The sequence below is a fragment of the Oncorhynchus mykiss genome, chromosome 12 (assembly GCF_013265735.2).
Source record: "Oncorhynchus mykiss isolate Arlee chromosome 12, USDA_OmykA_1.1, whole genome shotgun sequence".
In the NCBI taxonomy this organism is placed as follows: Eukaryota; Metazoa; Chordata; class Actinopteri; order Salmoniformes; family Salmonidae; genus Oncorhynchus; species Oncorhynchus mykiss.
In genome coordinates this window covers 80,710,936-80,724,594 of record NC_048576.1, presented here as the reverse complement: position 1 = coordinate 80,724,594, position 13,659 = coordinate 80,710,936, and the positions used below count along the sequence as shown (strand labels likewise).

Below are 13,659 nucleotides of genomic sequence, written 5' to 3'. Positions count from 1 at the left end.
CTGGGGGGCCCTCAACCGATGTGTTCATAATATGCTATCTGGGGGGCCTGACCTCCAGTCTGCTCTCAACGCCCCCAAATAAAATAATAATATGAACTTTTATTTTGGGGGGAGGGGAGGGTTGGAGTCCCCTGGAGGTCGGGTTCCCATGGCACATGCCCTGCGTACCCATTCGGTAAGCCGGCCCTTTGTGTGTATGTGTCTGTCTTTCTGTCTGTGTGTGTGTGTAGGCTATGCATGCTCACTGGTACGTCTGTGTGAGTGTGTGTGATTCAGTTTATTTTCTATGCCATATCCTTGCTTTGTGGTGCACTAAATAAAAACAGAGCTAAATAGAGTAAGGCCTTACCAATGGGACACCATCTCCCCCATGACCTCTGCCTCCTGGAGGTGTGAGCTGCCTTGCCATGCTAAACATAACATGTATACAACATGCATGGAAAATGACTGACTCAGCTGTGCACTATTAAAAGAGCTCAAATCCCAAAGTATTGCTGGGGGGACGGGGACTGCTGGTCAGAGCTACAATCTGTGTGGGCTGGGGCTGGGAACATTGCCCCAAATGAGAAGACCTAACCAGGAATACTAGCAGACATTTTTCCACAAGATGGTCTAGCCACCTCAAACCGTTAAGTGGCAGCTGTGGGAATGATATCAAACCATACTATAGGTGTGAAATGGAGACAGTCAGCCAATGACACACGGCCAGGACAGTATTTGCACGTTTTGTGTTATGACACAGGGAAACTTGTTACTGTAACTAACGTATGTTCTGATTTCATTGTAGTTTGTGTAGGGATGGCAGGATAACATCTATGATTACGGTCCTTCGTTTTTTTTCACAATGTGTCTTTATTGCATTTGTTTCATTCATGTTATTCTTGGAACTATTACATTTATCGTGGAGTTGTGCTGATGTTACCGTACAGCTTTTGAAAATAACGTTGCTATAGTATTTTTAGGTCAGGGTATATTTGGAGCCTCCCTTTGGACAGACACACACTGTATAGTACATGGTAAACTGTGGCTTAAGTGCTATTACAACACTCAGTAGAACAAATACTGTGGACAAATCACACTTAAACTGTAATGGGACAAACTGGGATTGTCGTAGGTGGTTATTGCAAAGATATATTAATCTTAGGAGAGAAAGTTACTGTAAAGTGACTGTATCTTATACTGTATGAATGAGCTATGAAATGTTGAGTCACCTTGACTGTCTGACATATTCGGTATGCTTCACATTGACACTGTCCTAACTGAAGATGGGTTTCACTTTGCCCTTTATGATAATTTGAGGTCATGTATCAAGGAGTATGTCTAGCTCCTTCTGATGAAACAACCAGACAGCATTTATTAGAGTGATCATACGCGCTATCTTTTAACTTGCTCTGTCACTACAGTACATGGTCAAAATCTGTCTCTTCAGTTTCCATTTCAGAGTTATAAGAGTAACTAAAGGCTTAAAGGCCCAGTGCATTCAAAAAATGTGATTTTTCTGTGTTTTATATATATTTCCACACTATGAGGTTTGAATAATACTGTGAAATTGGGAACATGATGATAACGCCCTTTAAGTGTAAGAGCTGTTTGAAAAGACCACCTGAAATCCGCCTGTTTTGATGGGATGGAGTTGTGGCCTGCCTGGTGACATCACCAGTTGGTAAATTAGTTAATAGACCAATAAGAAAGAGAGCTCCAACACTCTCAGCCAATAACAGCTAGTTTTCTCCTCCAAATCTGATCACTCCCAGACAGTCCTAGCTAAATTCTTATTTGATAAATTGCCTTTTTCTAAAAGCATTTTTTTCTTATTATTTTTGCCCATTTTAATTTAAAATAATCACCGTAAGGTACTAATTGTTGCCCGGAAATGATTTGATATTGAGATCAAAACATCTGCATTGGACCTTTAACGGTTGTCTTTAACAGGGTCTTTTGGATACCAAAATCATGGACCTGGAATGTCTGTTGGTATGAAATACATTTTGAGAATGTTCAATATTCTCACTTTGATTATACAATCACCCATAGAATTTGAATTGAATTCTTATTCTATGTATCACTTCTCATCCATTTGTCAATCCATTGATTATTGATTCATCTTGACATGCTTTCATCATATCATATAATGGACTGTAGACCGACGTGTATTTCTATAAGAATGCCCTGCATACTTCTGAACAATATATTTACTGCCTGTATTTTTAATTCAAAACTATTACGTTTTCTCACTAAACACTAAAACATGGCACTATATGCTACTGAAAATGATATTCCCATTGGTCTTTTCCAGAGTATGGACCCAGCTGCAATTATGCTGGTGCCTGTTGTGGTGGTGGTAACAGCAGTGGTTATTTTCCTGCACAGTCTGGTGCTCAAATTCTTGTCCACAGCAATGGTACGCAACAAGGTGGTCGTGATAACAGATGCCTTAACAGGACTGGGAAAGGGTAAATCCTTTGTTTTGATTTTGAAAACAAAGCTCAGATATGAAGTGCACATAGACAACTGTTACATTGTTACTAAAACAGTATTCTGTCTGTAAATGTATTAATGCAAACCTTTGCAGAATGTGCAAAGTTGTTTCACGAGGGAGGAGCTAGAGTCATCCTTTGTGGAAAAACTTTGGAAAAACTTGAAGGTTTTGCTGATAACCTGACTAGCGCTACAGACCCTAAACTAGTAAGTATGTTATAACTCTTAAACCCAACAGAGCAATTATATGGTCTTTATATGCTTGATATAAAGTTAAGTTTTATTAGCATTTATATGAATATGCATAAATTGTAAAGTGATCATGAATATCCTAAAGATTAATAACCATATATTACAATAATTTGGTCCTGCATCATTGTGAAATCTTCTTTCCCTTTCCTAGACCTTCCCTCCTAAACTTGTGCTGGTGGATTTCGGTGATATGAACAACATGCCAGATGTGATCGGAGAGACGCTGGAGTGTTATGCCTTTCCGTGCCACTTGTGAGTTCAGTCATTTTCATACTGACAGCAGGCCTACTTCTGAATGTAGTTTGATGAAGTTTGAATTAACAGGTATTCAGATGTACAGTATGAGTTCCCTCAATAATGAAACAATTGTATGAGCGGGAGATCAGGGTCTGAATTTGGCTTTTGCTGGGTTTCAGATGCTGCCTCTTAAGCATGCGGTCCAAGCCTTCTTTGACTGTCTGCGGGCTGAGGTCCAGGAGTATGGCATCTCTGTCAGCACTGTCAACCACACCTTCATCATCTCCCCTCCATCTGGGGAAAAGACCAAGAAGTCCATCTGGTCAAGTAACCTGCTGTCTCAGTTGATGATCTTAAAACTGTGTGTTGTGTTGGTCTGACTACTCTAACCAACCTTATCCCCCCCCCCCCCCCCCTTTTCTCCGAAAAGAAGGTTATGGGCATCACACCAGCAGAGGCTGCCAATGAGATCCTGAAGATTCTGAACAGCAAGAAGAGAGAGGTGGTCATGGCTCACTCCCTCCCCAAGATGGCCATCTATGCCAGATCCCTAATGTTGCAGGAGTGAATAATGCTGCAGGAATGAATAATGCTGCAGGAGTGAATACTATTGCAGCTTTAGCAGACTCAGAGGAGCTGTATTCAACATAGAATTGGATTGGCACTGGATTCTGGATACACACCACATAGAACTGGGAATAAGATGATGTGTTGGGCCAGCACTTATGACTGTCAAATATGGAGGACCAGCTGAGACCGGAATGAAAAGAGAAGAAGACAAAATGATTATTGAAATGTTGGAATGTTTTCAATGCTGAATGGACACAGGTGACTGAAAAATATGTTGGAAAAATGTTTACTTGTAAAGTAAAATAACTTGGGTATTTCATAAGGTACACAACTTGCTTCAGCAGAACTGTCATATAGCAGAAATGAGGGAAACTGTTGTTTGTGTTATTGGGAACTGTATATTAGGCCTACAGAACCTAGAAATAAACCTTGTTTTGAGCTCTGTCTCCTTGTCTTTACCTTTCATAATATATGTAACATTGGTAAAGAGACCACTTTGTAATCTACAGATGGAATTGAAGACTCATATTTGTATTTTGTGACAGAGGTGGATGGTAATTTAATTACAATCTCAACTCATTAAAGTCATGAAGTAACTATTTTACGCTGGCTAGTGGACATCAATGGAATTGCATTGGGAAAGACTGCGCACAGCCATGAGCGAGAACTGACTCTTGAACAAGACAATCGATATGGCTGTACGAAAATAGATTTTCCGCGTCTATGCATTGAACAGCACACCTCATTCTGTAAAGGGTTTGAATACTCATATGTCTGCCTTTAGTGTATTGAGTCCTAACGCCGACTTGAGAGTAAAACATGACCGATACAACCTCTGCTTTTCTATCAACCTGGACGGCGAAGGTGAGCGTGAAACAGAGCAGGGATTGCCATTTACAACCAGGGGGTTATAGTAACTTGAGGCCGGTGTTCATGCATGGCCCACTTGGGAACGTTCCTAGTTAGGAACGCATGACTGTGGGGAATATAATATGTTACACGTATAAATAACATTTTACTCTCTTGGCACAGGACATCAGGATAGCGCGGTGCTGCGCTACAAATTTACGAGCAAGAAGGAGGTAGATCTACTGTCAACTTATGTACCCGAGTCTTTCAGGGGCAAAGGTGTTGCAGCTCTTCTGTCAAAGGAAAACTCTCATGACTTTGGAATCCCATGAAGTCAAAAACGTGTTTTACTGTGTTTTATATATATTTACACACAGGTTTGAATAATACTGTGAAATTGTGAAAATAATGTCCTTTTAGTGTAAGAACAGTTTGAAATGTCATTCTGTTTTGGTGGAATGGAGTTTTGGCCTGCCTGGTGACATCAACAGGCGGTAAATTAGTTAATGGTCCAATTACATATTGTTCCAAACTACTCTGCCAATAACAACTAGTTTTCAGTTTTTCCCTCCCTACTCAGACCACTCCCAGACAGTCCAAGCAAAATTATTGCTTGAGAAATTGCTCTTTGCTAATTGAAAACAATTTTGAAAACAATCACTGTAAGGTACTTAATTGTTACCCAGCAATTATTTGATATTGAGAATTTAAAAAATTTGACCTTAGTATAATAATTTTCTGTCTAAACATTTCTAGGTAGTATCTACACATTTTGAGATACGTAAGTCAACATTTTGAGATACTTTTTTCTAACCTTAATTTGACTATTCAAGTCAATTAATAACAAAATATTATTTACAATAACGGCCTACCAAGAGGCAAAAGGCCTCCTGTGGGGATGGGGCCCAACTTGTTAAATGTAGGACAAAACACACATCACAAAAAAAGAGACACCACAACACTGCATAAAGAGAGACATAAGACAACAACATAAAATGGCAGGAACATGACAATACATGGTAGCAGCACAACATGACAACAACACAACATGGCGGTAGCAGCACAAACATGGTACAAACATTGTTAGGCACAGACAACAGCACGAAGGGCAAAAAGGTAGAGACAACAATACATCACGGGAAGTGTCAGTAAGTGTCCATGATTGATTGAGTCTTTGAATGTAGAGATGGAGATAAAACTGTCCAGTTTGAGTGTTTATTGCAGCTGTTTCCAGTTGCTAGCTGCTGCAAACTAAAAATAGGAGCGATACAGGGATGAGTGTGCTTTGGGGACCTTTAACCGAATGTGAATGGCAGAATGGGTGCTGTATGTGGAGGATGAGGGCTGCAGTAGATATCTCAGATAGGGGGGAGTGAGGTCTAAGAGGGTTTTATAAATAAGCATCATCCAGTGAGTCTTGCACCGGGTATACAGAGATGGCCAGTTTACAGAGGAGTATAGCGTGCAGTGATGTGTCCTATAAAATGTTGAGATATTAAGTCCTCGCCCTAGGGAGGACTCCTGGTCCTTTACACAGACACAGAGACAACAACTGTTAGTGGTCAATAGAGCTAAGTGCTGAGCATGCTTTATGCAGGGTTGCATCATGTAGGACTTTGCATCCGTAATTAAAAAGTTAATCACACAACAAACCATCGCTATTGTGTTGAGTTGTGTTGTGTTGTGTTGTGTTCCTAGGCCGTCATTGTAAATAAGACTTTGTTCTTAACTTGCCTGGTTAAATAAAGGTTAAATGTCAAAAAATATATATACTATATGTATGATTTCCCATCACTACATTTTAGATAGTATTGACTTCTTTTTATGTGGTGGGAATTGGCTTCCACACATGACTCATGATGCCTGTGGTAACAAATAAATAGTTGCATGTTTGGTCCTATTTTTTAATTGCAATATTATTATTATTATGTGTTAGTACATTTGAACCATTCTCTCCTCTATTCAGGCTGCCATGGATTTTCTGGTGGAAGAAAACCTCAAGGCCCATATATCTTGTTGTTATATTAAGAAATATGTTGAGGAAACCACACTTCTTGGTTATAAGGATCTTATTATAGTCTGAATAAACTGCATCCTTGATGAATAGTGGTTGGAAAGAATGGTAATTATAAAAATACAAAATACTTTAAAATAATGTATTCAGTATATACAGTACTAGTCAAAAGTTTGGACACACCAACTCATTCAAGGGTTTGTCTTTATTTTTACTATTTTCTACATGGTAGAATAATAGTGAAGAGAATCAAAACTATGAAATAACACATGGAATCATGTAGTAACCAAAAAAGTGTTAAACAAATCAAAATATATTTTAGATTCTTCAAGGTAGCCTTGATGACAGCTGACAGAAACTGACAGATGACAGAAACGGAAGTCCACCATTACTTTAAGACATAAAGGTCAGTCAATCCGGAAAATGACAAGAACTTTTAAAGTTGTACAGTCGCAAAAACCATCAAGCGCTATGATGAAACTGGCTCTCACGAGGACCACCACATGAAAGGAAGACCCAGAGTTACCTCTGCTGCAGAAGATGAGTTCATTAGTTACCAGCCTCAGAAATTGCAGACCAAATAAATGCTTCACAGAGTTCAAGTAAAAGACACATCTCAACATCAACTGTTCAGAGGAGACATGAATCAGGCCTTCATGGTCAAATTGCTGCAAAGAAACCACTACTAAAGGACACCAATAATAATAAGAGACTTGCTTGGGCCTAGAAACACGAGCAATGGACATTAGACTGATCTGGTCTGATGAGTCCAAATGTGAGATTTTTTGTTCCAACCGCTGTGTCTTTTTGCGACACAGAGTACGGATGATCTCTGCATGTGTGGTTCCAACTGTGAAGCATGGAGGAGGAGGTGTGATGGTGTGGGGGTGCTTTGCTGGTGACACTGTCAGTCATTTATTTAGAATTCAAGGCACACTTAGCCAGCATGGCTACCACAGCATTCTGCAGCGATACGCCATCCCATCTGGTTTGCGCTTAGTGGGATTATCATTTTTTTTTAAACAGGACAATGATCCAACACACCTCCAGCCTGTGTAAGGGCTATTTGACCAATAAGGAGAGTGATGGAGTGCTGTATCAGATGACCTGGCCTCCACAATCACCCGATCTCAACCCAATTTAAATGGACTGCAGAGTGAAGGAAAAGCTGCCAACTAGTGCTGAGCAGATGTGGGAACTCCTTCAAACTGTGGGAAATGCATTCCAGGTGAATCTGGTTGAGAGAATGCCAAGAGTGTGCAAAGCTGTCATCAAGGCTACCTTGAAGAATCTAAAATATATTTGGATTTGTTTAACACTTTTTTGGTTACTACATGATTCCATGTGTTATTTCATAGTTTTGATGTCTTCACTAGTAATCTACAATGTAAAAATACAAATAAAGAAAAACCCTTGAATGAGTGGGTGTGTCCAAACCTTTGACTGGTACTGTATGTATATATATATATATATATATATATATATATATATATATATATATATATATATATATATATATATATATATATATATATATTTAAAAAATAATAATAATACATATGGATTATTTTGCAGTCTACTTTATTTTGCGTTCTCTGACCATGCCTTTGAGAAATATTTATTCAGGAGTACGTTCAATGAGAGGCCAAAATAAGCAACCATGTCTGAGTCACTTCAAATGTAGCTTCCTATTTCCATCAGAAAGGAAAAATGATATTGATAGAAATAATTCTTCTTTATAAAGTTATCTGTTGAATAATCTCTTATATTTGTTTGTACATTTTTCATTGATTGAACAATTGTCATTTCTATAATAGATTACATTGATATCAAACACCCTCTCCTTGTCATGTCTTCAGTAGAGAGCTACCCAGTCTAGTCCGGGTCTTCATAGTGTTGTTCTTTTGTTCTCAAGAAATATAACACCTGCAGAATAGAGGATAGACTTTATTGATTGAATCATCCCAATTCAGGATTTGTACAGAATAAAAATAGGATAAAGAAACAGGATGTTTTTTGCAAATCAGATTACAGTTTTTAATCTAGTCATAGATAGGGATCCTGTACTAATCTCTGAATACTCAAGAAGTAAAGAGTAATCTCCTTTAAAATAGTATTATCTGGAAGTGACAGTGGGTTTAAGGGCTTTAGTTCTAATCAAGAGGATATTGCCTTTCAGGACAGCAGTATAGTGCTCAGACCTTATAACTCTACAATTACTACTGTACTACGGGGATTTGGAAAGTAACCTTATCCTTTGGACCGGTTTTTGGAGAGACAAAATACGGTTATTGTAATGGTACCGCACTGATGATACAAGGACAATGTTTGTTGAAAGAGCTGCTATTACAACAGTACGTTACAGACACTTTTTTTAGTTCCAATTAATGTAACATTTTGTATTAAATATTCATTGGACATGTCGAGGGCAGTTATATTGTGTGATAATAAGGAAAGATTATTGTGGGCCGGTGGTGACTAATTCATTTTCTGGGGGCGTTTTAAGATGACTTGATTGGGTATAGACCAAAGATCCTTGAAGAGCAATACACCTTTTGTAAATAACATGACATAACAATCTCTTAGTACTCAGCTCAGAGGTCAAGAGTCTTATCTGTGATTGCAGGATGGGGAGGCGTACAAGGTAAAAATGCCACATGTGGGGCCACATTAGCGTACTATTGTGAACATGCCTCTGCATACATTTAAGAAGATCTCTATAGGTAATCTGCTGGATTCAGAGAATTGGATTGAGATTCAGCACGTTGGAAGAGAAGAGGAGCGGGTTCTATAGAAACAGTTAACAATGACCATTATAGTCATTTCTCATAGTATACCTATTTATTTAAGAACATGTTCAGGAAAGTTTACCTTTACAAAGCCCTAAGAACTAAAACAGAACCACAAGCCATGAAATAATTATTTGGAAGAAGTATTACAGCACAATGTTGATTTAACCTCACAACAGACCAATTATGACTTGCCTTGGAGCAGCTGTGAGAAAGACCTGTCATTTCAGTTGCAGAAAAATCTCTTCTTGTTAACTACAGAGAAGCAGCTCTGCTTCGTTATGAAGTAAGACATAGCACAAATATATTGATCACACTTACATGTATCTCCCTTCAGAGTTTGAGTGAGACTAACAATTCAACAAATGACACTTACCACTTAGCAGCAAACCTACAGTGGACAAATATCGCTATCACTCATTTAACTTGATTTGAGTGTCACAATAATATTGCAGTGGTACTGTGTAACATAAACTAGGCAAAAAAAGAAACGTCCTCTCACTGTCATCTGAGTTTATTTTCAGCAAACAACATGTGTTAATATTTGCATGAACATGACAAGATTCAACAACTGAGACATAAACTAAACAAGTTCCACAGACATGTAACTAACAGAAATTGAATAATGTGTCCCTGAACAAAGGGGGGAAAGGGGGGTCAAAATCAAAGGTAACAGTCAGTATCTGGTGTGGCCATCAGCTGCATTAAGTACTGCAGTGCATTTCCTCCTCATGGACTGCACCAGATTTGCCAGTTCTTGCTGTGAGATGTTACTTCACTCTTCCACCAAGGTACCTGCAAGTCCCCGAACATTTCTGGGGGGAATGACCCTAGCCCTCACCCTCTGATCCAACAGGTCCCAGACGTGCTCAATGGGATTGAGATCTGGGCTCTTCGCTGGCCATGGCAGAACACTGACATTCCTGTCTTGCAGGAAATCACACACAGAATGAGCAATATGGCTGGTGGCATTGTCATGTTGGAGGGTCATGTCAGGATGAAGCTGCAGGAAGGGTACCACATGAGGGAGGAGGATGTCTTCCCTGAAATGCACAGCGTTAGGATTGCCTGCAATGACAACAAGCTTAGTCCAATGATGATGTGATACACTGTCCCAGACCATGATGGACCCTGCACCTCCAAATCAATCCTGCTCCAGAGTACAGGTCTCAGTGTAACACTCATTCCTTCAATGATAAACGTGAATCCTGTCTGGTCCAGTGACGGTGGGTTTGTGCCCATAGGCGACGTTGTTGCTGGTGATGCCTGGTGACGACCTGCCTTACAACAGGCCTACAAGCCCTCAGTCCAGCCTCTCTCAGCCTATCGCAGACCGTCTGAGCACTGATGGAGGGATTCTGCGTTCCTGGTGTAACTCGGGCAGTTGTTGTTGACATCCTGTACCTGTCCCACAAATGTGATGTTCGGATGTACCGATCCTGTGCAGGTGTTGTTACACGTGGTTTGCCACTGCGAGGATGATCAGCTGTCCGTCCTGTCTCCTTTAGGCATCCCTTAGGTACGGACATTGCAATTTATTGCCCTGGCCACATCTGCAGTCCTCATGCCTCCTTGCAGCATGCCTAAGGCATTTTCACGCAGATGAGCAGGGACCCTGGGCATCTTTCTTTTGGTGTTTTTCAGAGTCAGTAGAAAGGCCTCTTTAGTGTCCTAAGTTTTCATTACTGTGACCTTAATTGCCTACCGTCTGTAAGCTGTTAGTGTCTTAACGATCGTTCCACAGGTGCATGTTCATTAATTGTTTATGGTTCATTGAACAAGCATGGGAAACAGTGTTTAAACACTTTACAATAAAGATCTGTGAAGTTATTTGGATTTTTACGAATTATCACACACACACACACACACGATCAGATATGCTTGGGGCATGTGAGGCTGTGGAATGTAAGCCGTAGGAAGGTGATTTCAGTGGAGGGTAGCAGCAGCATCCTCACATCTTCATCCATCATTTCTCCACCCTATAATCCAATGTGGTCATTTTCCAGAACAAACAGGGATTTATCTGAGATAACAGATGCGTAGACATGTCTCTGCTTTCTAAAGTGAACTTTAATCCCTATGTATTTACAATGCACCGGGTCTTATTAAACAATGATCCCAGATGTGATGCAGAAACCAGGTCACCCTGCACTGCACAGCAGGTATCCCGCATGACTGAAACGCCTCGATCACACCGACAGTTATTGCATTTTGGTACACCAGAAGTACATTCATTTCCAGTGGGACGCTGCGTTTGCCTTGCAGCATTGCGTTGCAGAGGCATTGCAGTGCATTCTGTGTGGTGCATATGTTGGATTTATCGAATGTATGCATCATACTATGTGCGTAAACGGCTTGACAGAAATGGTAGCAGAAGGTGAATGTTGAACTCACATATCCAGATGATGCTGTGTATTTTAGGAAACCAGTGATGGACACAGTCTAATTTAGATGTAGATGAAAGCCTCTATTATTTTGCCAACCTTCAGATGTGAGTCTGGAAGAGAAAGACAGGGTCCCCGTATTGAAGCCACATCATTGGTGGCAATACCTTGGGCTTTCACAGCAAACTGTTTGAATTCTCTCTTCAAATCAAATCAAATGTTATTTGTCACATGCGCCAAATGCAACAGGTGTAGGTAGACCTTACTGTGAAATGCTTACTTATAAGCCCTAACCAACAATTCAGCTTTAAGAAAGTATAATTACTAAATAAACTAAAGTCAAAAATAAATGTAAAAAAGAACACAATAAAATAACTTGTCCTATCTCACATGACCCTTGCTTCAAATGTAACAATAAAATCTTTGTTTAAATGTGATGATGTTGAATAAATGTAGAAAACTGATTGGATTTGAAAAAAGACATCAACGTAAGGGAATGTAGTCACTTTTAACCTAAATCCAAAGACATGGTGACATTTTTTGTTGATTTCATGTTGAATTCACGTTAGTTGACAACTCTACCAAATTTAAATCAAAACTAGACATTGAACTGAAGTCTGTGCCCAGTGGATTATTTTCACTGATATTTCCACAGCATATTATTTGATCCAATATGAATCTCCTGGTGACTTTATTTTTGTAAAGCTTGTTTAGGCTTCTGTCCACCAGAATGCTTGTGAATGCTTCTCTCCACCTGAAGGCTTGTGAAGGCTTCTCTCCACCTGAAGGCTTGTGAAGGCTTCTCTCCACCTGAAGGCTTGTGAAGGCTTCTCTCCACCTGAAGGCTTGTGAAGGCTTCTCTCCACCTGAAGGCTTGTGAAGGCTTCTCTCCACCTGAAGGCTTGTGAATGCTTCTCTCCACCTGAAGGCTTGTGAAGGCTTCTCTCCACCTGAAGGCTTGTGAAGGCTTCTCTCCACCTGAAGGCTTGTGAATGCTTCTCTCCACCTGAAGGCTTGTGAAGGCTTCTCTCCACCTGAAGGCTTGTGAAGGTTTCTCTCCACATGAAGGTTGTGAAGGGTTCTCTCCACGTGAAGGCTTCTCTCCAGATGAAGGTTTCTCTCCATGTGAAGGCTTCTCTTCAGCCTCTTGCGTCTATTGTTTGTCAAAGCTTTTCACTTATAAGGATGTGCATTGGATTTCTGGTAAACTACATCTGAGTTTGAATCAGAAATGGCATTATTTGATTATAATAGCATGGATTGCTCTTTAAAGGTTCCACCAGAGTACACAGATCATATTAAATTAAGGGACATAAGTGGAGTTGGCTCCAATGTCAGATTGTACAGTGACAATTTCCTGGTAAACCGTGTAAGCTTACAATACACAGTTTCCTGTTCAGATGAGATTTCACAGTATCAGAAGTGACCCATATGACCCATAATGCAGTCATTATTGGGCTGTCCTTCCATAAAAAAAGATTTTCACTATGATGCTGTGAAAAAAAGCAGAATCAGACACAAACCCCCTCCCTGTTTAACTTAATACCTCTGCCAGGAGATTATCCTGGTTGTATTACCAACTATTACGTCATGATGCCTATGTACAGGGCTTTCTGTCTGTGGATGCAAAGAACAATATTCAATCATTGCAAAACAATGTGTGTTAAGTCATGCAAGGAACCCCCCAAAAAATATGCATGGTCAGCTGTTCCCATATATGCCTCAAAAACTGTAATATGAATTGCATAAATCTATATTTATTGAGGAAATTGTCACCTGAAAATTGTCAAAGCTGAAATGAGTTCCCTTGTGGTGTTATTTCCCTCCTGACCAACATAATACCATAGCCTGAGGAAGGAAAGCAAATTGCATATCTAATGCAAACATTGAGAAAGAAAGTTATCCTAAAGCTGATGTTACAGGATCATGGCTCAACAGTTTAAGGTTGAGCAGTGAAACCCGCCTTCTCTACCATCCCTCCAATCAAGGTAGAGCAGCACTGAAAGATGCGCACAGCATCTCCAGATTATGGTTAATATAGCAGTGTCAGATGAGCAAGAACATACTATACTAACTGTGTGGAAAA

At 39.9% G+C, this 13,659-nt stretch overlaps 1 protein-coding gene and 1 long non-coding RNA gene across 6 annotated transcripts; both read left to right on the top strand.

The window, feature by feature from the left end:
* Positions 1-3,729, top strand: LOC110538581 (dehydrogenase/reductase SDR family member 7C-B-like). Of its 5 annotated transcripts, none has more exons than XM_036939675.1 (6): positions 2-1,974; positions 2,297-2,453; positions 2,573-2,685; positions 2,882-2,982; positions 3,147-3,294; positions 3,398-3,729. In XM_036939675.1, exons 1-6 carry the CDS (start codon positions 1,954-1,956, stop codon positions 3,533-3,535), a joined length of 678 nt encoding a protein of 225 aa, XP_036795570.1. In that variant the 5' UTR covers positions 2-1,953; the 3' UTR covers positions 3,536-3,729. The 5 variants fall into 5 exon arrangements, with proteins under 5 accessions (XP_036795569.1, XP_036795570.1, XP_036795572.1 ...); XM_036939677.1 differs by having other exon boundaries at positions 4-628; XM_036939676.1 differs by having other exon boundaries at positions 5-670.
* A 462-nt stretch (positions 3,730-4,191) lies between these two features.
* LOC118937898 lies at positions 4,192-6,576 on the top strand. Its single transcript, XR_005035307.1, has 3 exons — positions 4,192-4,401; positions 4,570-5,167; positions 6,353-6,576. It is a non-coding gene; the product is annotated as an uncharacterized LOC118937898 (long non-coding RNA).
* Positions 6,577-13,659: the final 7,083 nt, after the last annotated feature.